General features: G+C 35.6%; 2 protein-coding genes across 2 annotated transcripts in view; both read right to left on the bottom strand.

The window, feature by feature from the left end:
* Positions 1–5,019, bottom strand: part of LOC592391 (neural Wiskott-Aldrich syndrome protein) — a 31,335-nt gene extending 26,316 nt beyond the window's left edge. Inside the window, 2 exon segments of the mRNA XM_011663285.2 lie at positions 854–982; positions 4,870–5,019. Coding sequence (XP_011661587.2) covers positions 854–982; positions 4,870–4,953 — 213 coding nt within the window. The 5' untranslated portion in view covers positions 4,954–5,019.
* Positions 5,020–13,353: 8,334 nt separating this feature from the next.
* Positions 13,354–22,532, bottom strand: eif4e3 (eukaryotic translation initiation factor 4E family member 3). Its single transcript, NM_001098456.1, is given in 7 exon segments — positions 13,354–13,394; positions 14,024–14,179; positions 14,782–14,848; positions 15,322–15,382; positions 17,035–17,129; positions 17,588–17,660; positions 22,390–22,532. Coding segments are annotated over 7 exon segments (636 nt in total).
* Between the last annotated feature and the right edge of the window lie 4,311 nt (positions 22,533–26,843).

Here is a 26,843-nt window from a genome sequence, read left to right as displayed (position 1 = left end):
TGTTATAGCATGTACATATATTCCAAAATGGAACATGGAAAGGGCCTCTAATATTGACCAATACCAATCTATGATCCCTGGATTTTGATGCCCTTAATTTTATTATCCCATAAAATTCCCACGTTGTCAGGTTACTCCATCAATTCAAAGAACCAACGTGATACCTGGTGTCATAATCAGTTGATCATTCTAAAAATGGTAAAATCCTATATGAATATATGTATGATATATTAATAGACACTCCATCAGCAATAGCACCAGCTGCAACATACATGTAGGTCTGAAGAAGCTTGCAGCATGCAAATGAAAGCTTTGAAACAGGTGATTTTTCTACTGATTGTGAAGAAAGAACTAATTCTCATTGTATTTTTTCAAGATAAAATAGGTTTCTTTCTCTGAGACATTTTTGTTACTTTCTATATTCATACTAAAAAGAAAAGGTTGAGTTCTGGCAAGAGTGGACAATTTTGTAAGCTCTCTCATTTATTTTTACAATACCCATGGTAGGATTACATGCAAATGAATGCTCTAGAAATGTCCTAATACATGTGTTGTAAAAAAAAATGACAGGTTGTTTATAAGTTTGGGCCAAAGTTTGTTTTACATAAAAGATTAAAAACTATGAATTATTCTAATACATAATGAACCTTCCCTATAACTATTAAAAAGGTTCTTGCACAATTCAATTGTATGACCAGCAGTACTAGACTTTACTGTAAAGTCAATCAAGATGAATTGAATAAACATAAGCATTTCTACAGAGTTTCTCCAACGAAAAAGAATCCCCAATTTTTGAACTTTTTAAAAACTATTATTTATTTTGAGATGCACTGTATACAGCTTGGTTACTCACATGCAGGTCGAAAATTCTAATGAAGTAAGATCGCTTTTCGTTATCTTTGCAGAAGCTTATGACGCCACAGAATTTCTTGTTCCAACCGTTCTCATAGAAGTAGACCTGAGCAACTGCGGTGGCAACACTCTGGAAAAGAACATACCGGTACATGAAATGGACTTACATGTACTTTGATTATAAGGTAAATAATAAAAAAAATTATTGTTTCCAATGCACCAAGTCCAATTGCAGTAACTCATGAGCTTAATTAGGCCCAATAGAAAATCACAAGAAAATATGAATATACAATAATCAATTTTGAAAAACTAAAATGTATAAACAGATACAGAAACAATGCAAGGCGTTTGAAAAAGGATAAAAATATCCACAAAATACAGGTACAGTGTACCGGTAAATACCCTGGGGACAGGTAATGATGTTCATACACGTATAGCTGTCCACTTTCCTCTTGTCATGGAGAAGTACTGTAAATGTAGTTGAAGAATGAATATACACAACTTGAACTTCATGTAAGCACTTTGAAGAGACACAGAACAGGTCAATTGTGTATGAAAATTGAGAAAGACCAATGACTGCACCACTGAGAGGCACTGATGCAAATACGCTCAGTCAATCAGAACATTTTCTATAATAATTTCATCCCGATGCTCCTCATGGCCGAGAACAGATATGACGTCTGCTCTTTTTTGCTTTTGAGAAGAAAAAAAATCCCCCTATTTGAAGATGTGTGTTTTCTGCCGTGATCACATCTATATCTCTCCCTCTGGCAATTATAAGGATCTGTGCCCTCGCTGCAAAAATATTTTCAAGTACAGTGTACTATGTTAAAGATCACACTTTCTATTTAAAGGTCATGCGACTCTGGTTAATTCGTATTGATGCAGACTGAACAGTCCTAAAGTTGGAGAGATAATTTGTTCATATTTTGTTTAAACAAAAGTATAATAACATTTATGCAAATATTATGAAACATGTATGTGATCTAATTTTATACCCCAAAGGCTTCCGAAAAATATGGCTTTCCTGGGATTTTTTTTGGTACAAAATGAACACCCAAAGAAATGCTTCCTTTTTACTTTGCTTGGTTGCTTGCCTTGTCAGAGGCTTTTAAGAAATAAAGAAGCCCTTCAAAATAAATGTGATTTTCTTTTTTACCTAATTTCACCTTTCGCATAATTGTAGGCATTACATGTGCCCTTTGATACAGTCTTTGCACCTATTGTACAGTCCAAGAACTTTTTGGTATTTAATAATTATGGTAAAACAGGCTATAGCATCAAATCCTTTCAATCTGTTGCCAAATCAAATGCCTATGGAACAAACTCCCTGCATTTCTGAGAAATAGTACACACCTGATTTCTTCAAGAGACATATATCTGAAAACATACTGTACCTCTACAATTCTTGATTTGTCCTTAAGGGTAGTGCCTTAATGCCATAAATTCAATTATTATTATTATTATTATCATTATTATCATAATCATGGAATATACATGTATAAACTGAAGACATCCATTGGCATCCATTTCTAAAATCAAATTAAAGGGACTGGACAAGATAATACATTATAGCTATTACATGCACAAGACGTACATCACTGACTCAAATTCATAGCAAATTGACAATCCCTTGCTAATCCAAAGCAGGAAATGGCCATGAAAAGGAAATCACTGAAGGGCTCTGACATTTAGAAAGTAAGCACTTCAACTCCATCGTTTGAATGTGGACTGTCACCAAGACATATATACATGTAGTATGTTAAAACATTGTCAGCTCATCAAGCTGGATTGAACATATGAGTGATACAAAAAATAAATTGATGACTTAACTTGAAGACATAATCTTCATCAGAAATTTTATTTCCCAAATCAAATACCGGTAAGCAAGAGAAATGGGTGAGTATTACATGTAGATCAACATAAACATAAAGACATCTTATAAATCCATGTTTCTATCTCAAAAAATCTGCTTGCTATTGCAAAATATAAACATTTAGCTTCAAAACCAAAGGACGTTCTTAGTGATTGAGTTTTATTTCTGCAATAACAGGAAATAAATGCTAAAACTAATCCAACATGATCACTCCATTTGCTTTACTATCCTAAACTACATGGACATCTCCAGTTTAAAAAGATCAATTAAACATACATGTAATTCCCTCTGGCTACATGTAAACTTTACCCTGAATGTGAACATATGACTTTTCTGTGACCCTCAAACAAGGTAAATACATTTATGACTATTATGGCACGACCGATTCATGAAATCTTATCCTTTCAAAATATATTGCATAAAGGGCAAGTCCACAATGTTGGGGAGTCATGTATCTAAAAACATACATTTATTTGTTTATCTTCCAAGAGCATTTTTCCAACCTGATTTCATGTATACATTTTCTGACAGCCTTATCATTCACTTTACACAGCATTATTATTGGCCAGGGGGATTAGACCTTCCTGTAAGGTCGCTGACAGGTAGTTTTCTCATCGAATCAGCTCTCAATTAACATAAGAAAAGGGGGATCATGGGGGACCAACAGGCACCAATTAGGCATTGTTTGCTATATAGAGGGCGCAGGTACATGGAGCTATAAAGTAGTGCAGTAGGGCTTTAAAGTCAAATTGGCTATGCACCTCAAAATTATTGATGCATCTGGGCTGTATGGAAAGGGGGCTGTCCCCTCTAAGGTTTTTTAAATTTCTGATACTTGAGCAATCATCACCTCATATTTGGGCTACTTGCTGCCCCACAGTTCTCCCCCCCCCCCCCCCCCCCCATTTTAAATATTTTAGTCAGAGAATTTTTAGGAATTTTGTTCTTCTTCTTATGACGTGTGCCCAACCCTTGGAGACTCTGTGGCCATCAGTGGGATATATGATATCTAGTGTGTTTTAAAAACGAACAAATATATTAAAGATAGAACTGTGTATTTTTTTGCCTGCTTGATCACAAAATTTAGAAAATGGATATCCTCCTATTTGTGCAATACCAAAGGCAATAGCTACATTTATATCTGCAAACCTATAAAACGGCACCATTCTGATAGAAGAAAACATGCAACCAATCATCAGGAAAATGTGCACACATTGTGTGTGGGTAAGCCTGAATCCGATGGCCAGGGTAATAATATATCTGTAAAGCGCTTAGGCACATCGTTCGATCGATGTATTGAGCGCTATATAAAAAACAGAATATTATTATTATTATTAATGAACATTGCTGCAAAACTGAGTTTTGCAGAGGGGAAAAAAAGACCTTTATAAGTTTAAACTATAGCAATTTCATGTGCGAGCCTCGAGATTTCCATCCTGCTCCATGTAAAAAAAATCCTAATTATTACATGGCAACCTTTGTGAAAATATGACCTTGTTCTTGATTGACCATTGCAATCTGTTCAAATATTTAAGAGATATTTAATTTTGGCACAACTAAATGTTCTAGAAATAATAATGATTAACACTTTATTAATATCGAAGATCTTTTGTCCATTGATAAGAAGGACAAAATCCATTAAAAATCCATAAGTTAGACCTCCACCTCTCTCAACAATTATCATCACGAGACATAAACCCCGAGCTAGCCGAGGCCGAGTGAAGATCGACTGAACGTAAATTAGAGTAGTCTAGAAATTAAATCAAATTCCAAATCAGAATGAAATTGGAAGATCATCTAAAAACGATCTTACACTACTCTAGTAACACTAATTTTAATTTGGTAAAATCTAGATAATACACTTGTTTCATTAATTGTCTAACTGTTAATGTTAATACTGTAACTGTTACAAATTTGCACTCGACCATATAATCATCAATAGTAATACTTTGCAATGGCCAATGCCAATGGGCATGGCCAATGGCGATGCATGCATGCTAGCTACATGTAGTATACGTACGACGAGTACGACGACTGCACTGTTAACCCGGAAGCAGCAGACAATCCTTAAAAACACTGTTGTTTTGACTTTTGTAAACATATAAATCAAAATTCATGAGATCTCCATAGTCTTTGCTTACCGCACTTTTGCTTCCTACCAAACCGAAAAATATATCATTTTCTTGCGGCGTCAGGAGCTTTGAAGAGACATTTCTACTCGCCATGGTTGCGATTTACTTCTTCACTTCTTTATTTTCATCGCATTCTATTATCAATTGCACAAAGTACAATGCATAGCATAGGATCTAGGAGACAACGTCGTGCACGTTGCCAATTTTAAACCACAGGTATAAACGCTCAGATTGCGCACATAATAGTGGCAGGGGATGTGTATTGATTTGTAATAAATAGATTTAAAGATTTTTGTCCATGTAAAGTATATTTTGTTAATATTATTTATTAAATAAGTCTCAGAGTCTTACAAATCGGATTCATATTAACTGACAATTTCCAATCCTTAACTAGAATGTAAAATCGACAAACAGTAAGTTATGTAATACCATAGTTGTAGCTGTTTTTCTTTGATAAGAGTATAAGGGGGAGGGGCCAGATGTCGTTTTTATAAATTCCGATAGGACCAAAATCGGTGAAGCGTAACTGTTTTATTTGTCATTTTCTCCACTCTATATACCTCCTCTCTCAAATCAGGCTAGCTAGGCATCGCAGGCCTGTTTCATGCTGTCATATCATCTCAGACTCATCCCTTATTCGTTTTATGTTTCTCTTTCTCATTTGCAAAGTTTTGGGAAATTTTGATAATCGGATGGACACTAGCAGGCGCGTACGCAGGGGGGGGGGTGTTTGGGGGGTTAAACCCCCCCCCCTTGTATTTTTATGTGTGTAAACCCCCCTAAAAAATCCCTAAACCCCCCCCCCCCCCCCCCCTTTGGATTTTTTTTTTTTTTTTTTTTTTATTATTAAAAAAAAAAAAAAAAAAAAAAATTACCCCCATGCATGGCTGACCTAAGAAAGGTGACCTTACCCCCCCCCCCAACAGAGCAAAATGTCAAGTTTTCAAATTTCGAGACCAAAAAAAAAAAAAAGTGTCCTCTTACCCCCCCCCCCCCCCCCCCCCCCCGATTTTTTTTTGGGACCAAAAAAAAAAAAAAAGTTTCCGCTTACCCCACCCACCCCCCCCCCCCCCCCCCCCCTGGGCGACTTTTCGGCTGGCTGAGTCGTTGCGATTTTTTTTTGACTCCCCCCCCCCCCAAAAAAGTGTCCGCTTACCCCCCCCCCCCACCCCCCCCCCCCCCCCCCCCCGCGATTTTTCAAATTTTCCTGAGTCGTTGCGAAATTTTGGACCCGATTTTAAAACCCCCCCCCTTGAAAAAATCCTGCGTACGCCACTGGATACTAGTAATTCTTTAAAATGTTGATACATTTGGATGCCCCTGTGGATGTATTATACCGTAAGCACTAGAAAATTTAGCCTCTTAAACACTTCTGTTTTTGAGCAATAATACCTGTAATCAAAAATTGACTGGTGCTCCCGGTAAATTTCAAAAAGCGCCTACAGTAAGTTTATTTGATCCATGGTAGCTGCGACCATGAAAATCTCAAAATATGCAGTTCTGGTATATAATTTCCAAACGGGAATAGCAAATCGGTCGATTGTAGTTGTGAGGGGGGGGGGGGGTACTCAGATTTGGTTTGGGAAGGGGTGTGCCGCTCAAGCCTCGAAACCCATAACCATTTTTCGGGGGCAGTTTTCTCGAAAAAAAATGCCCATTTTCCACATTTTTCAGGTGTTTTTCGGGCATTAGAAAAAAATTTAAAAAAACTGACCCATTTTTAATAGTATTTTTGTTAAAAGTGGGGCCCATGTTTAGGGATTTTTTGTGAAAAAGTGACCCATTAGAGTGGCACACCCCCGTATGTCCTAATATATGAGTAAGTTAATAACATTGACCAACTCTGCGGTTAACCTCAATTTTTCCAGTTAAGTCGTTAATGCTCTACACGTACATGTACAAAGAAAAGAAAACAATTACAAACTATTTTATATTATTTGTTTTATTCTTCAAGTGTACATTTCTATTACTTTCTTATGTACATGTATAAAATAAATTTTCCTTTTTACAACATTAGCAGAGGCAAACATTTATGTGAATCAAGTGTCATATAGATATGTCATTCTTTAGACGGTCGATTTCATAAATATGTTAATACATACATGTGACATAATGAAATGCAGTCTTTTAAAATATATTAACAAACTTGGTCAAACTGTTCATAAAACAAAAATGAAAATAAATGTTAACTTGGATAAACTTGGAATTTTTCAGGCAATATCTACTCTAATGAAAACAGGAAAAAAAATATTTTCAAAGTGCTACAATCACCTAAAAAATTCTACAGCTAGAAAATGTAAAATAAACCTCAAAAGCTGCATATCACATTCTATGGGCTAACAAAGAAGTATGAAGAAAACAGAACCCAAGTTGGACATTAATATGAACATTAATAGTGCATTCTATATTTGCCAATATGAGATGGAATCATTAAAGCTGCTTCGCAAATGCATCTATGAGTCTAGCAAAGCTATCTAAATTTGATGAACTCCGATATTCCTTTGAGACTAAAAAAAAAGAAATTAAAGAGAACTTATTTTTAAAAAGATAAAATCAAACATATTAAAAATAAAAACATTCACACATCTTTAAATATATATTATTATATTATCTAACACAACAAAAATTCCACTACAAATTTCAGGAGATTCATCTATTAGGATACATTATAACTGCATATTTAGGTTTTATACAGGTTGATATAAATATGAATATTCAGCTACAATGCAGAGGTGTAATACAGATGTAATGACATGGCAGCTTGGTTTAAATGTGATTTCTATAATTCAGCACTTGATGTATTTAGTAAACTCAGTAAAACGCTTGAAATGATGGATACAATTTTAGAGAACAGATTGCAAATGAAATACAATTTGACCATTTCACTTCTTCAGCATTAACTGGTTGCAAACTCTTTTTACTCCTTTTCCGTTTGGGAAGGGTGGCACAAAGTTAAATACATGTTAAATGCTCTATCAAGTGCTTTTGTGTAAACTATTTACCGGTATCGGTAATGAGGTAAATAATATATTACCATGTTAATCTGCCTACATGTGCAGTCAATACTATATAGAGGGGGAAAATGCATATCCATTCACAGTTCATAGAGTGTAACATATTTAACAGAAATAGCAGTCAAACCTGTCTTATAGTGGCCACCTCTCTACAGAGGTCACCTTACTTCAGTGGTTGCTTTCCCTAGTTACCTTGCAGGGCCTCAGTAGACAGGTTTGACTGTATTATGCCTCATCATTTAAATAAGCTAAAAGTTAAAATTTCCCACAACTTTGCATCAGCTCAATATCAAAGTTTGCTTCTAAATTATATTGATAGTTTTGCAATCTGTGATAGTTTTGCAATCTCTCACAGTTTGATGTTACCAATTTCAATATGTTGCATTTTAAATCTAAAATGCAATTCGTCCAATCAAGAGCAGCAAAGAATATAAAGCTTTGGGGAAAATAAAAATGTTTAAAAAAAACCCAGTCACATGCATCAAACTTTAAGTGGCTAAAACATCTAAATTACACTTACATCATGGCAAAAATCATTTCATACAATATATTTACTTTTTTTTTCATTTGGTATACTTAAGGGTGTCCTTACATGAGCTTAATATGCCATATGTTTGGATAGATATAAGTTTCTTCCCTAAAATTACCCCAAAAGACCTGTTTACATAGATATCAGTTCCTTGACAGTATTTCAATAAGACCAGAATTTACATTTTAACACTACATATGCTTATGTGTTAGATAGATCCGAGACATGAAGTACCATGGGTTTTTGTGTGTGGAATATGCATAAAGTATCTGAACATAGGGAAATAGTTAAAGTGTAATTTATTAAACATCTGTAACCTTTTATTTTTCCAACATACACTAATATCAATGCACAATATACCTTTTCCTCTTACAAAAATATAATTCTAGTTCATTACGAGCAAACAGATAATTCAATCCTTTCTTCAAATACAGTATATACATTAAGAAAATAAATTCTAAAACATGACATAACATTTATAATTACTTCAAACACAAATGTCAAAGATCTCTACATATTGCTGGCCAACAAATTTCTCTGCATTTCCAAGTTCCTATGCCAGTCCTTTCTTGGAATCAAAATAATTTAATTAAAATCCCAAGCATATATAGCATGTAAAAATCAGTCAGAGAGAGAGAGAGAGAGAGAGATGCAATAAATGAATTTTTCTACAAATGACAAGTATCACGACAATCATGTTCAAATACAAGAAACAAAACTCAATTTTCTACAATACATATCAGTATACCAATTTATGATATCCTTGGCCGACTATAATGCAAAGTGATTGCCAATGTCTTATAAACAACATACTACCTATAACTAAAAACTATTTTTTTTAAAAGGCAGTAAAATATAAACATATACAAATAATCATAACCACACTCTTTCAAATGCTGATGTGAGATTTAATGATAGCACATTATAAATGGGTTCCTAAATCTGATACTCAAATCAACAATTGAGTCTTAGCATTGTTTAATAGATCACAAGAAAAAAGCTTATCATTAGTTCTAAGGAGTACCCCTGAATTAGAGCTGACTTTATTTGGGTCTTTGTTGCTAACAGGAGAAATTGGAAGAACTGTACTTCAAGATCCATTTTAATTCTTAGTATCTTAGTTTTGTTGCTATTACACAGGAGAAATTGCAAGAACTATACTTCAAGACCCATTTAAATTCTTGGTATCTTAGTTTTGTTGCTATTAAACAGGAGAAATTGCAAGAACTATAATACTTCAAGACCCAATTGAATTATTGGTATCTTAGTTTTGTTTTAAAGCCTGTCTTCTGCAACTGCCTAACTAAACCAAAGTAATGCAAGAATGACTTCATAAAAATAAAAATAGATATTCTCTGTTTGTTGCTTTCTTTTTCAATAAATTTAAACTAAACTGCCTGAATCACTTAGATTTTGAATAATTACCTCTTAATGGTGGGGGATTAAAAAGAGACAAGCCTAAAGGCTAAATGGTGTTATTACAAAAAATAAAAAAAGTAGATCAGTTACATCTTTCTCCTATTTTAAAATTGGGAACTACAAACTTATTTACTATCAGTCAAACATGCAAATCAACATATGTTTTTTACCTCATTTAACAAGGTGATAAAATAAACTTGCTTTTCAAAGTTAACAACCATTCTAAAATTTAGAATAAACTCACATATAAACCTTATTGAGTTATCAAAATTGATTTGAAGTATTGTGTGTGCACTCTTCATATTCCATTCAATCAAAATTGATTTGAAGTTTTGTGTGTGCGCACTCTTCATATATCAGTCAAACACTTTGTCTTGCATATCCTATTTATCCCTACTATGAATTTTAATATGGGCATCTTTGGACTCATCACAACTTCCATAGAGAGGGCAGCATATCAATAATAAGGATGCGCCTCTATCAACCTCTATCTTACAAACAACCTGCTAAGAAGAAAATAAGGTAGTGAGTTCAGACAAGAGCTCTCTCTTTATCTCTTGCAAAGAATGAAACATATATGAGTACAAGCAAGGGCAAATCATTTCACACACTAAATGCGAGGACGGATTCCAGTTGAGGATGAATGTTTGCTCTAAATAGTTGATTTTCAACAAAATTATGAACACTGAGAATTTCAAATTGACTTCATGCAAAAGAAAGATAAAATGATAATAAAGCCAATATCAACAAACATTTAGATCTGAAGCTCTGAGATTAGGAACTTGAATTCAAGCTACATTCATAAGACGTGGGAAAAAACGATCTAATTCTGCATATTTTGACATGAGTTTAAATTTTTCTGTTTACCAACCCCAAAAAATTGTATCTGGTGACAGCAGACACACATTAAGTTAAAGGTGAGCTCTGGTAACAAAAAAGAAAATGAATTGTCACAGAATCTAACGAAACTTACACTGAATGTTCAAGATTAAAAATAAATGTCATTTGTCAAACAATTTTGGTAGAAAATGTATACTGGCTGAGTAATGAGCATAGAAAGATTAGGAAATCAAGGTTAGTAGTCCCGACACCATTTGTGTACCGGTTGTTCCATATACATCTTTCTGTGTACAGTGCTTGTTACTTTACCAAGACTGGGCCAAATTTATTATGATTTTGATGACTCCAGAACTTTGCAGTACACACCATTACTTACATGCTACATGATCAACTTGTTCTGATCCATTCCACACCTTTTCTTTCGCAATGCAATCGAATGACCAGAACTCACCTTTATTTTTAACATGAATTTCACCAGGTCAAATGTCAAGTTTTTTGACGTGGGCCTCATGTAAATATTCATTTTACATAGCTCTACCATGTTTTTGGAAAGAAATTTTGCTACCTTATACCAAAGAAAAAGATAACCAATAAAAGTTCAACTTTTGTATGAATCTCACACTTCTAGAATGAACCATACACACATGGCTACAAAATAATCTGAAAGAGCAAATAAGATCAGAACAATCAGGAAAAAAAATTACCACCATTTTCACACCTACTTGCTGTGAAATAAAGAAAGTTTTTTGTATGCTGGCTATGCAGAACAATGACTAGGATGTCTTTTGTGTTACTAACAATGAAGCAAACTTTCATCCCTTTTATCTCTTCAAGTACTAGATCCCTTCTTTTCTCTTCCTAGGGGTATTTTTTTTCTCCCATACTCACTATAACAACAATATTGCTAATCCCTATTGATAGTGCGGGACTAAGACACTAACAGGTGCCTGGAACACACTGGCACCCAAAATCTAAGTCTGGATTACCAAAATATCAAAATAGTTTTAAACATAGCACTCATGCATAGGGACTCTATAAAAAATTAAATCTGGGCCCCCTTCCAAAAAATTACGAGTGGAGCCCTGGATTACAATGCGTACTGCTATAATGTCAAAGTCATGTGCATGCACTTGTATATGTAGAGTTACACTATCCTTGTAATCAAGTACATGGTCTTTCAAATGAGTTGAAAGTATAATCTCTACAAGTATAATTAAAAAAAACACTCCTTGCAATGATGTATACAATAGCAGGAGTTGATATCTAAAATAGGCAGTTATGTTATTTCAGTCGAATGAATGATTCCTACTTTTGCTAACATGAATCAAAGAGATGGAACCTAGTTGCTGAACTTGATGTTCACTTGATATTAAAGCCACACTGCACTACTTGTAGATACTTGCGCCCTCTATATAACAAACAATGCTTAATCGGTGACCATTGGTCCCCCATGATCCTCTTTTTCTTATGTTATTTGAAAGCTGATTTGATGAGATAACCACCTGTCCAGTAATCTTGCAGTGTGGTCTAATCCCTCCTTTACACTAGTACTGAAGGCCTTTAAAGTGCAGATGCTAAACAAAATTCACTGTTGTTCCACCCTCAGGTGATAGTAAGGCCAACAGTATTTTACGTATTTAAATTTTCTATCATTCTTGATTTGTTGATTACATTCAGAAAAGGGGAGTGACATATATATTACCAAGATTAGAATTAATCATACCGTCTGTCCAGTTAGCCTAGGCTGCATAAAACTGTGGCTAGATAAAAAAGATTTGTTGTGTTTTCAAACCTGAAATATTACATTTTTCAAACCTATTGCACATGACAAATGTACTACCTCTATTTACTGAAAGTAGAGTATACCAGTGGCATATGGACTGAAAATTTGTTTTTTAAATATCGATAAAAACAATAAAACATGAGAAATTACTCATGTTATGAATCCTTTAATCAAATCCGTCAAAAGTTTTAGCCTGTCGATGTCTAAAAAATAAGTCGTTATCTTTTTTCTTCTTTGAAGTATGAAATCAAATCATGGTAGATAAACAATAAAAAACATGCTGTGAAGCACGGATGTGTGCATGGTTAATGGCGGCGTACTTCATTTTTTGCTTCTTTATAGAGCACTTCTAAGGATTCTATACTGATGCAGTAGATATTGTTAACGTCTGTCTGTATGTATGTATGTATGTACGGGACTGGGCTTACTCCATCCAGGGAGTAAGTAAATCAACAGCCCTGAATTTCTTGTTTCTATACAACTTTAAATCCTAAAATTTGCATCATTACTTCTTTAGTATTAAATTGCTTTCCATATTCCTATCAACTAAAATCCCGATATTAGGGGTTTCAAAATTCATACTCAATGCAAAATTTACGAAACTCTATGTGACCACTTCAATCCCTTAAGACTTACTCCGTCTCGCTTTTTGGGCTTTGCAGACTTAGCCAACTGGCAGAGTTAGCCCTGATTCACATATTTTTCTAACAAGTCAATGAATTGCATGTTGCTCCATTGTCAATCAGCTAATAGTATGGCTGATACTAGAAGTAAAACATTGCACACGATCACCCAGGATTGATGGGCAGCTGATCAACATCACTCAGGTTGCATCCCATTTAATCCTCTTGATCAATGGAAGGACACACTACCTTTAACAGTAACAATACAAGCTGAAGGATCTCTGACTATGGCCTATTCTTCTCAAATGAGTCATGTTGATGATGTGCTGTAGAGAAAGATGATCAGAACAGAAGGTAAGTTATGATGACAGCACAAAAGTCACAATTTTTCTAACATCATATCACTATCTAAAAGTGGGAAATAAATAAATCACTGCACCAGTTAAATACGGTGTATAGAAGACCTATAGTGATGGGTGGGGTAATCTCCATCTCTACTTGTAATCATTTATCCTTCACTGTTATTTTCACCACACACTTTATGTTTGTCTTCCGCCTCCACATAATCATTCCTCCCCCCCCCCCCCCCCCCCCAACCCTTCATCAGACTATATACCTATCTGCATCTTTTTTTTCCCCTGATAATATACAAACTCAAAATACAAGGTTTGCTGACACTTTGTACGTCCTGACATTGTTTATCCAAACTACGGGTATAATATAAACAAGTTTGTATGCAATAATAATAATATATAACACTATAATATTTCTAAGGCACTTAATTAACAGTTCAGTTTCTCTATACACTGTACAAGTACAATAGATTATGAATGTTTTCAAATCTCTGAAAATATCATTAATGGCAAATATCCATAGTGTTTTGTGGGAATATGACAGCTATACTTTTAATAAGTATACAGAGATACAGACACACAATCCTCGCTACCCTACTTACGTTTGTAGAAAGTTGCCCTGAAATCTATGTCTGGTGTTAGGGTCTGGACCTTTTCCACTATGGAGGCCTGTTCAGAGAACCTGGAGTACCTGTTCCATACTTGAATGACATCATTGGTGTTCCTTATACTAACACTCACTCCACAGATTTCATCATCTAGTATAAAAGTATTGAAAATATTAACAGTTAACTTTGGATAAGTCCAATCTATTAGGACAACCTCCCCCCCCCCCCCCCCAAAAAAAGTCAACAATTCAACTTAGAAAGTATAAATAACACGTATCGGTATGGCAAAGCTTGGTCTAAAAAATTGATTTGACAAAGGGAAAATATAATGTTCATGACTTTGAGTCATGCAGAGTTAACTGTATTATAAACAAATTATAAAGTCATTCTTATTATAGAATAAAATAAACAATGGATACTTCATTCCTTAAACATTAAAGATGCATATCACAGTATATGTATGTGATGATTTCCCATAAAGTTTTTTTGGGGCAACATAGCAGGACTGGTTTTAAAAAAATTATTTACAGAAGGTCTGAATGATCTATACATCAATAAAAATCATTTGAATATCTTGTAATAAATTGTTATTAACAAAATCATAAGTAGATATAAAATTTCAGAAAATTGGCAGCAAAAGGACTGGTGTCGAAGAAAGCATTAACAGTTTACATTTCTTTCCTTTTTTTCAATGTTTTTTACCAAATGAATTTCTTTCCATCTGAAATCAACACCATGCAATATTTTATCACCTGGTGATATGCTTGTTGCAAACTGTTCCCCTACTGTTGCTAGTAGCACTTCTTTCCATAGTTTGGTCTATCCAGAGAGAAAAAAATAATACACACAAAAATTACTCATAAAGAGAAATGAAGTAAACAGAAAATAGGATGAGAGTTAGTACAATGAAAATGATGAGAATTTATGAAGGAAAATATAGTTTACAAGCAAACAATTAACAAACAAGCCAATAGGAATTTCAACCAACTAACCAATATCATGCACACCTTTGCATTATAGAGTGGTGAAGTGTGACTTCCTATTTCCTATAGGAGTTCAGTGTTATTTTTTTTCAGAGCAATATAACACTGAACTCTTATAGGAAATCTTTTTATTCAGATGGTCATATCTCAGCCAATACTTAACATATTCAATTGGCTTTCGATGAATGAAAGAAAATTGAGAAATTCTAAAAATAGATTTTTAAGACGTCACAGCTTCGGTATGCTGAGAGAATTTTGGAGAGTAGACCAGATATAAAAAAGTTGTCAAGAGACGATCACACTACTTACCGTATTTTGCTTTTGAACTTTGAACTTCCAGTCTCCTCCTTGTGCATTACATGGGTCTTCCCTATAAATAAATATAAAATAAATTCAGAAAACAAACTGTTAGAAAAGTGACATTGGCCTGAGGAAAAGTAAAAAGTTCTGTTATTAAATGAATAGTTTAAGTTTCAATAAGTATCAACTATTACTTAAACCTACAATTCAGATAGCAATAAAAAGAAAGAACATTTAAAAGCCATCATATGGGATTTATACTAGTACATTTTATAGAGAACTATATACTGTCCCAAATAGAATTAATGAATACCATTCTACACCTACACTTAAATACACTTATTCTCATGTAAAATGATCATTGAGGTTTGAAAACAAATTTATAAACATAATACGCATACAACAGAAGCTGGAGGAAAAAAAAGACCTGCCATATGAATAAAGCGTTATTGCAATTTTTGAATATCAATATGTATATAGTTACTTTTAGGTAAAAAAATGCTTACTGGTACACATGAAAAATGAATATACACTAGTATACACTGTATTATTTTGAAACCCTTACAATACAAATGGCTGCAATCACATGGTACAGTCAAACCTGTCTACAGCGACCACCCAAGGGAAACACAAAAAGTGGCCTTTGTAGACAGGTGGTCTTTGTAGACAGGATCCTTTATTACATGATTCAATGAGAAACCATTTTCAAGGGAAACAACAAATGTGGCCTTTGTAGACAGGTGGGCTTTGTAGACAGGTGGTCACTAAAGCAGGTTTGACTGTAGTAGGAAACACTAAACGATTCAACGCTCTTCATAATTCTTTTCATATACCGTAATTAACGGTGTATTAACCACACTTTTTTGCCGCCGAAAAAAATTGAAAGTCGGGTGTGCGTCTTATACACGGTACACAATTTTTTATTTTTTTTATTTTTAAAGTTTTGATTTATGCCCCTCCACCTGGCGCTATGCCTGGCAATGTCTCCCAGCTCAGTAATCGGTGTGTTGACTCACCACTCGGAAACTAAAACAACACTCAAATTTGTCTGTCATCTTGGTTTGAAAGTAATCTTTCTGATAAATCTCAATATGTATTTTATAATGATAATTCTTCCAATTTTTCTTCTATTACATGTACACGGCATACCACAAGGTTCTATCCTTGGTCCTCTACTGTTTTTTAATTTATATTAATGATGTTACACATTCAGCTGCACCTCGCAGTAAAATGAAAGGCCTTCCTGCGTGGGTTTTTTAACATGGACCTAGCTTGCTGCCGACAGAGTCTGCAAATTTTTTTATTTTTTTTTAATGGCGTAAAAGAGGGGTGGGGTTACACGGGGGCGGTTTATACACCGTTAATTACTGTAAGGAAAAGCGATCGTACTTCATTCTTGTGCCATCTTACTTAGGATTATCTTATGCAATCTTATATCTAATAAAGATTATCTTATGCCATCTTACTTCATCTAAGGATTAACTTGTGCAAATCTATGTCATACAAGGATTATCTTATGTCGTTTTACTTCATACAGAGAATATCTTTCGCCATCTTTTCTTATTTTAATATGTCATTTTCTATCATTTGGATTATCGTACACCATTTTCCTTCATATATTTCATAGATGCCACTGCCTATGGGAACAAGGTGCTTCCTATACTGTGCCATGGGCAATGAGAGAATTCAGATGTCAATGAGTTAAGCATGTAGTGTTCTTACCAAAGGGGCTTTACATTACCCCTCATCAGGTGGTAGCTGAAACGAAGGGGCAAGTCACTGGCATCTGGAATATTGTTGTAAACTCCCCAGAAATTCTGAAAGTACAAGATCAGAATTTTAACGGAAAGGTAGTGTTGACACTTTATACAATAATTTCTTGCAGAAAACTGAAAAAACATGTATTTCTGTTAAGTTAATACAATTTATTTCTGAATTTGAAGTGTAGGGAAAGAAGGCAAGCTGTTCAAAAGTGTTGATATTGCTGTTGTTTTGTTTTTATTTTGACTGAGAGTAAACTTGATTATCAGAGAAAAAAAAAATCTTATTGAACTGAATGAAAGCAACAAATTAAAAACTTAGTATAACATCATATCATATAAATGAACATGACTAATGTTCCTATTTTCTGTTAAATTATATGCTGTGAGCCAGAAGAGATAAACACATAAGGAATGTATAGAAGTAAACACTGCTCCAGCCAGGCCCAGAGTAGAAAAAACAATGTCATTCATTGCCTAAGTTTAATATATGTTTGATTACATGCATTTCTTACCTCTACCGTTTTCACAGTGTATATTTCTTCCAAATTGGCCTCTACCTCTGCTGCTGTGGCAATTGGCATAGATCTATGACAAAAAAAGAACAATTTGAAATTTTGTATAACTTTACAGTTTATGGATCAAGGAAAAATGAAACTTTTCCTCATCATCAACGTTGAAATAAAACAATTGTTATTTTCAGAAAGTCTTTTCAGGGCCGACTTACAGGGCTGATTTAAATAACAAAATACTGCATGACCTCTAGTCTTAGTCTTACGAGAGTTCGGGATCTTGTTTCTGGCTGAAAAGCAAATAGTCTAAATGCGGTGCACACAAAAAAGGAACAGTTTTAGACTTTTAGCCTTGCCATTTTGATACCTATTTCATGCTAAAATACTATACTAGCAATTAGTTTTATGAAGGTGCACGCACTGAGTTTGCCGAATTTAGCTAACTCCATGCGTGGACGGTTTGACACTAATCGCTATTAATTATTATCAAGTACAATGTGGACCAAGTTTTTTATGGCTTATTTATTATTAGCCAAGTTGATTACCGAAGTACTGAGACTACTGGTCGTCTAAGTGGCAACTTCCTCTGAACTCTCAAAAATGCAAAACCCTTCATCTAGGTTACAACAACCCTCAACAGACTTACGTCATGGAGAACGTTGATGCAAAAAGAGATCTGGGGGTTTTAGTTGACAAGGATTTGACTTTCCGGAAACATATCGCAGCTATGATACAAAAGGTAAACCAGATGTTGGGGATCATCAAGAGTGTTTGTCAATACCCATCAGGACATCCTCATACCTCTGTACAAAACCCTGGTACGCCCACATCTTGAGTATTGTACTGTATCATGGAATCCCTGTTTCATGGCAGATGACCGCAAGATTGAAGCTGTGCAACGCAGAACAACAAGAATGATTCCTGGTATGAGTTCATTCTCCTATCCTGAAAGACTTAAGAAACTCAATCTACTCTCACTTTGCTACAGGCGTGAGAGGGCCGATATGATCCAGGTTTACAAGATACTTCATGGAATCGACAAACTCAGTCCAGAACATTTCTTTAAGAGACCAGAGTACCAATTCACTTGTGGACATCCATTGAAACTGTTTAACACTCATCGCAAGCTTAATGTCAGACAGTCAGAGGCTGTTTTATCAGTAAACGTGTCATCGAGCTATGGAATAAACAACCAGAACCTCTAGTCACTGCACGCAACATAGGTATCTTTATAAACTGGTCTAGATAAACACCGACTTGTTAAACAATTTCATATAACCTGACATCCACGCATTCTGCACTACGTCTTAAGTCCCAAACTGACAATTGAACTTAGACTATATCTTGGAAGATGACCGGGAGACCTACAGGACTACCTCACTCCCGTATATCGATGATGATGATGATGATGACTATAGCACGAAGAAGAATTACACACAAAACTCGCGCATGCGTAATGGGCTCTTCTGTTTGCTCAAGCCCGACTGACGTCATTTTTCATTCATAAAAGTGCTAGCGACAAGATGCTCGTAGTTGATTGGGTGTTTACTCATTTCATTTGCATATTTTCCCACAATGTTAAACCTATGAGTGCGATGATTTCTGCCTGCTACTTCTCGATTACGTTGATATCAAACTCGTTATATTTCCATCCCGACTTCAATTTTTGAACAATTTTTTTCGCCATCTGTGTCATCGATATTTCTAGGTACTTTCAGCAAAATCGTATGGTGGTTCTTTGTTTCGGTCAGTCATATTTTTTTATGATTTCGTCTGAAGTTTTTGTAAAGGATATGTATGTGTAGGTTGAAGTGTGTGTAAAGCTACGTGCAAATTTTATGTGAGCGACATGAGTGTGTAGAGAGCGACATCGTTGAAACCATATACACTAAATGTGTCTTTGGGCGCCATTTTTTGCTTGGTGTTCGCGTTAAGTGCAGGGCCCCGCTCCGCAACACGGCCGCAACAATACACGGTACAATACACCGCTCACAGTGTAGCGAATCGCCCATGCCTCGCAGCTAGCAGACAAGCGAGGGTCGCGCGATCAGCCAATCAGCGGCATGTATTTCCGTTCACTGAGTTGGATAGGGGATTCTTCTACGTGTAGATCTAGTATAGCTGGATAGCTGGGAAAAACAACACGCGACAGTGAAAAATATCAGTGCAAGTTTCTTTATTTTTGGACACGATTTCGACCTCTGATGTATATAACTGGATAACCAGTAGGGGCGAGGTCCAAGAATAAGGATCGTCCGCTCAAACGAAGAGCGTCTTCGTACACACAGACAGACAACCTGAAAATTGACACGAAACGGGTAATAAACATAACGACTTTCAACTCATGATCTTTATTTTAACATTTGATGAATATTTACTTCATTTTGGGTATGTTGTAGTGGGGTATCTCCACGCCGGAGGTACTGGTCGAATTTTGGATAGGTTTGTGAACAAGCGCCGTTTAAATTTAACTCATAACTGTTGTGCTGGTCTGCAGCAGTGCAGGGGCCCCACCGCCTGAGCCGCATTATTATTGTGGTCGTTTACACAACACCGGTACCGGCGAACTTTGATTGCGTAGACCCTAGTGTTAACTGTAAATCACCCCCAAATGTAGACCGAATTTTCCGTCTCTTTCGTTCGTTAGCCTCTTATTGGGGTAGGGTCGGCTTTCTCTTTAGAGACGGAAACCGTCTATACACATTACCTTGATAACGCCACGGCCATTTCAGGTCGTAGCGTTTTGCCCCCAAAATCCCCCAAAATGTCATTTTACCTCGTGCATATCCACATGTAAATAAGGCCTAGGCTATAATACATCGTTTCCACTTACCAACTTGACTGAAATAATCAGTTTAATAGTCCCTTTTTAGGAAATTATGGGTCAAAATCGAAATCCATTTTGAAAATCTTTTTCAACATGGATTTCGATTTTGACCCATAAATTCCTAAAAAGGGACTATTAAACTGATTATTTCAGTCAAGTTGGTAAGTGGAACTGATTTATTATAGCCTAGGCCTAATTTACAATATAACATGCACGAGGTAAAATGACATTTTGGGGGAATTTGGGGGCAAAACGCTACGACCTGAAATGGCCGTGGCGTTATCAAGGGAATGTGTATAGACGGTTTCCGTCTCTAAAGAGAGAGCCGGTGTCATAGGCGATTTGTTCCGTGCAGGCGATCGGTTCCTCCGGAACCGATCGCCTGGATATGTACCCGCCGATTTGTTCCGGATTCGTAGATTCGTTCCGCTAGTCACAGGCGATCGGTTCCGGCCAGGCGATCCGTTCCGAATCTCATCGGAGAGCGTGCGTGCTCACGTATTATTGAATACACGCCATGGTACACCCCTAAAGCAAAATGAACTATTCTGGTCGGCCTTTGCAACCAATCAAACTTTTCCAAATTAGCTACACCAACGATTGCCAATTTGAGAACTTTGTATAGAAATGCAGATTCCCGTTGTTCAAATATGTTGATAATTGCGGCCAATGATTGACCACAAACAGCGCCGTCGCGAAGCGACGGGGACTCGGTGGTCTAGCAAAAAGGGCAGTTGTTGCCATAGGCTTAGTTTGCCTGTAAAAGCAGATGTCGGGGTGTTTTCTAATCAGGCCTTCTAATTTGGTTTGAATGCTGCTTTATATGATATCGTGTTACGTCAACCACCTATTACCGGGCTTCGATCATCACAGAATCTAATTATGCATGTGGGCTGCATGCATGATGTACATGTAGACTCTAGTTTAAATGAAAGAGATGCGGGGTGGGGGGGGGGGGGGGGGGGGGGGGTCAACACAAAAAATATTCAAAAAAAATAATATTGGTTTTAATTGCAACAATATGGCTGTGTGACCAAAGTTCGCGCGTGACCAAAGTTCGCTTTCTCAAAAAATCGGTAAGATTTCGAAAATCTGATATCACCAATGGAAAGAGGATCATAAAATTACCCAGAAACGAAATTTTCTTTGGAATTGGGTGCGAAATTGTGAAAATATTGACAAAAGATCGGCACATTTTGCAGTTATTTGCGTCCGTTCCGAAAAATTACCAACTTACCGATAAGGGTCTGGAAATCTTCATTTTGAGAGCAGATATCCTCAAAATTGTAAGTAATAAGTGGTACCGTCTGGTTGTATGATATTTTGCCTTGCAAATTATGAAATTACCTTATTTTTGATGGATCGTATTTTTGTATAAATCAGCTGTAAACCCCCGTGCGTGAACTTAGGTCTCGTTGTTTTTATGACTTTTTTAGATGCAGCGCGCATGCACGATCGGACATCGAATTTTTAGATCGCGATATCTCCGAAATCCTTCGACGATAAATGTTGTAGTTGAACCAATTGGTAGTAAAATACTTTGCCGTCCATTTGGTAGTAATTAAAATAAATAAATTTGTGTAGAATATGAGAAAACATGGATCGAATATCACATTTTCTAATTTGTTCTAAAATCTGCGCGAACTTTGGTCACCCCTTCATAAATACAAAAGTATCAAGATAAAGCTAAAATTTATTTTTACCATGTTTATTCGACACAAGTAATAAAAATATACGCGATTATATAAGCAGAAACGTTCGGCCTATGTCGGATAAGAACGGCGGCTTTCGAACGTATCTGCGAACGAGTCGATCCAGTAGATTCGTTCCGAGGAACAAATCGGCGCGCCGATTTGTTCCGCGGAACCCGGAACAAATCGCCTACCACACCGGCCGACCCTACCCCAATAAGAGGCTAACGAACGAAAGAGACGGAAAATTCGGTCTACCCCAAATGTTGATACAAAGATAGCCTTACCTTTCCAACCAAAATGTCCATGGTGTGTTGAGTGGAACACCTTCCTCCTGTGCAACTACACGATCTGCCAGACCTTCAAAAGAGATAGCTCTTTGAACTTGTTGTCGCTGTATCGCAGAACTGACAAATTCCGACGTTGCCATTTTGTCCAACGTCAAAGAAACTTGTGAAGAAAATTACATTGTTTTTTGACGCAGAGGGCTCACTATCAGTATAACCAAGGACACTACTGCAACCAACCACTGATCTTTACGGATTGTTTTTTCCCGTACAGATCAGTGCCATAAGCACTGGTGGCTGGTATCTCTTTGGTATCGCCAGGGATTAAATCGACCTATAGGCAATGAAATCAGTAAAGCCCAACATACGCATAAGATCTGACAATCGTCCATTTGGGAAGAATGTGCAATATCATGTGATATATGATTTTCATTTTTCATCTGAGTATTTTTTTTCATAAAAATCCTGAAATTTTATTAGAAACGGTCAATATATAAAGAAAGTTATTTTGTGGATCCGTGTAAATAAGTTGTCTTTAAACATTCAATTAAATACAAACTATATGCTTTTTAGTAATTCCCTAACAGGCTTACCGGGAGGCAAACTTTTTGTTCCGTTGTGAAGGTCACCTCCCGCCCACCCCCCCCCCCCCCCCCCCCAACCAATCTGGGGTCGGAATGACCGCATGTGTGTTACCAAAATGTCCGGTAAAGGGGTACTTTTCACGCACCAAAGTCCGGCTCGTACATACACACAATTGACTTAACACACCGGACTTAAGGGGTGTTTTCAAAAGGAGGGAACACGCATACCTAAATAACACTGAGTGGGGTGGGTGGGGGGGGGGGGGGTAGCCTCTACCAAGTTTCCTGGGTTACACATTGACGAGAAGCTGATTCTAAATTCTAAATTCGCTCACAAAAGGGTGATTAGAATTGTTTTTAATGTCAATTATCGTGTTTATACCAATGTTTTGTTTCATAATATTAAAGGTAGAATATATCTGCTCTTGCAGCGGGCTCAATCATGTATGATTTTGAAAATGGTACTCTCCCAAATGCGTTATAATAGTACAATCATTTAGAAAGAACAGTCAAATTCAGTAGACAGGCAACTCATTCCACGACCGTGTAAGAATAATATTACTGCCTTTGATAATACATAATGCTACTGGTCCCAAGTTTTGAAGCTCACTTCCTCGATGGAACTTGTTTTGTCAGTGTCTCGGTTTTTAAACGCAAACTGAAATTACATTATTGAGTAATTATGCTGAAAATGTTTAATGTAAAAACTATCATCATAATTATTATGATAGTATGTAATTACTTGTTTTGTTTCATTGTCTATACCCCCCCCCCCCCTCTTTTCCAGACTGGCCCTTACTTTTGACTTTACCAAAATGTCTTCATTTATTAGCAAACTCAGTTTGTTCTGTTTTACTCTATTGTACTTTTTTTCTCCCCTATCTCCCTCTCTCTCCTATTTCTTCCCCATCACCATTTCCCCCACATATAACTTTCTACCTTCTCAACTTTTCTCTGTTTTTTTTTTTTTTTTTGCGCTTTCGCAATCCGCCTTTTGTAGGCTATATAATTTTATTATCTTTCCATTTTCTCATTTTCATATATACATCAATCCTCTTTGTAATTATTTATACACTTATAAGGGAGTTTCGTTTTTAATTTGTTTCTCTTCAAAGTAATTAAAGCATTCAGGTATATTTGGGGACCTTGATCTAACAAGCCCAGCTTCTATAAGGTCTCCTCTTTCTTTCACGTACAAAACTTGATCTTAGAATACATAAGTAACTTTTTATAGAATTTCTTTTGTTAATGACAAGAGTTGTATGTTGAATATTAATATTGCACTTCAAATTATGTTTGTTATATTGATAATCTGCTGTTCCTGTTACTTTTTTTTGAAATCCTATGTACACTTTTATTGTTTGTGAAAGAGGTAATAAAATGAACCATGAACTATATATTAACATTCAAACGTGTAAAATCGTTATGAACAAGTGTTTAAATAAAGTCACTTTTTATAATCAATAGATAATTTATATACACTGTCGCTCATATAGTTGGAATATTTTTGTTTTACCCAAATTGTAACCAAATGTAACCAAATTTATGCATAATGCCTAAAGTTGTGAAAAGATTTGATACGAATTATTTCGATCATTCACCTGAATTACGAAAAAGTAAATTACATACTTAATTTGTAACCAGGTATAGGATAAACTTTATGGCTTGCCCTTTCTAACATTCTGACTATCAAAATACAATTATTATTCGTAACAAATAAATGAAATAATAATAATAATAATAATAATATAATAATAATATTTAGCCCTAATATAGCGCTTAATACAATGTATCTAAGCGCTTTACTATAACCACGGTCATTGGATTCAGTGATTGCCCGCACACACTGTGTGCACAATCTCCACTACCTTGGGAGCATTCCAGCCAGGCGTTACTTGACGCTCAATTACTGTTTGACCAACAATAACGGTCGCATCCTACTGGGTACCCATTTAACACCTGCAGGTGGAGAGTAACAAGTGCAGGTTAATATCTTGCCAAAGGATATTAGTGCCGTTTCGGGATTCGAACCCTCGACCTTCGCATCTCCAGTCAAGCGCATTAAACCACTCGACCACGACACTCAAGGAACTTAACTATAAATAAAATATCTCGCAACCTTTGTACGAGCCTATGGGGGTGGTTCATCAACTAAAATTGGTTTCGATTTTGAAAATCAATTCTAAGATAAATTTTAAGGTTTGATGAAACACTCCCTGGAATTCTAAATTTTCTATCAAAAAGAGACGCCGGCAACCTGCGAAAAGGTCATGTTATAAAATGCAAAAAAGATGCCGTCAAAATTATCGACATATATTTTATACGGATTTAAACAGGATAAAAAGGGTATTTTGTGTGAGGGGATTTTTAAAAGGAAATTATTTAGTAATTCCTAAACTAGTTGATTGTTTAGAAGGATCTAAACTATCTTCTTCCTTTTTTTTTTCTCTCTCTCTCTCTCTCCCTCTCTCTCCCCCCTCTCTCTCTCTCTCTCTCTGTTGCAATCCCTATCTATTATTATTTGCCACTGAGAATACAAGGGGCCTTTTAAGTTTTGTCCCTGTATCTCGAAAAAAGGTGAAGAGCAGAAGAAGAAAAATATCAAATTAAATGGGATAATAACTTTTTTAATAGCCAGCTAGTGATTAATGATTATTGCTTTAAAAACTAGTCCTTATACATGTCGTATATAAAATGATAGATAGATAGATACATGGTATGATTGCATCTTTCATGAATGGTGGTTTCACATCTGAATTGCACATAAATTACACGAATGGGTTATACACATTGTAAAAAACTTACATAACATTTAGTTAATGATTATTTAAACGTGTCATGTTACTACTGCCTAAATACCATAAACAATTAAAAAACAGTTAATGAACATAATTTCAACCGAAAAAAGAAGAAGAAGAAGGTATATAAACACAATTATATGTTAACATAATAATGGACTATTAAGACAAATTATACAACAGTTATATATCTGTAAAGCGCTCAATACATCAATCCGACGATGTGCTAAGCGCTTTGATATATTATTACCCCGGTCATCGGATTCAGGCTTACCCGCACACAATGTATACACATTTTCCACTCCCTGGGGAGCATTCCAACCATACCGGTACGATATAAAGAATCATTAAAAGAATGTACAGGAATCAAGACATTTAAATTATAAATCATTACAATAGATATAAACATGAGCAAATTATTGTTATAATGTCGAATCAAATTTGGAATAGGCCTATTTGGCATGCGACTGGTTTTACATTTAAAATCCGGAATTTTCTTTGAATTTATAAGTGTTCTATATAGTAGAATGTTTTTGTGGGAGAAATTGTTTAAATCGATCAGTGAGTGATAATGTTTTTGGAAGAACGTAACACATAAATATTGGAGTCTTTTATCTAATCTTTGTAATTGAGATTTTGCAAGTGAAATTGTATATAGTTATTATAATCCCTACAAAAAATTATCCGCAACGCTCTCTTTTGTATTCTCCTCAATCTCTCGTTTTGATTTTGCGTGAGTCCTCCACTGCTAACAGGACTGGCATAATATATTCAAGTAAGGGGCGAATATAACCGTAAATAACTGAACATTATTTTGATGTGAGAATAGTCAACTTGATTTACCTATAAGTCAAGATTTACCCAATGGTAGCCGGAGCTAAAGCTAGGGTAATTATTTCCGAAGCTCTTTGAAAGTGCATAGTATTATGCGCTATAATACATAAGAACGGACTACTATTATTATTGGATACTCGACATGAATATAAACTTCAATATCAGAATTGTTCAATTGTAAGCGTGTTCGCCAATAATATCAGAGTATTCAATACAACCCATTTTCAGTAGAAGGCCT

Source organism: Strongylocentrotus purpuratus, unplaced genomic scaffold (genome assembly GCF_000002235.5).
Source record: "Strongylocentrotus purpuratus isolate Spur 01 unplaced genomic scaffold, Spur_5.0 spur5_scaffold_6, whole genome shotgun sequence".
Lineage (NCBI taxonomy): Eukaryota > Metazoa > Echinodermata > Echinoidea > Camarodonta > Strongylocentrotidae > Strongylocentrotus > Strongylocentrotus purpuratus.
The sequence above is the reverse complement of the archived record's forward strand: the minus strand, read 5'-3'. Positions and strand labels throughout refer to the sequence as shown.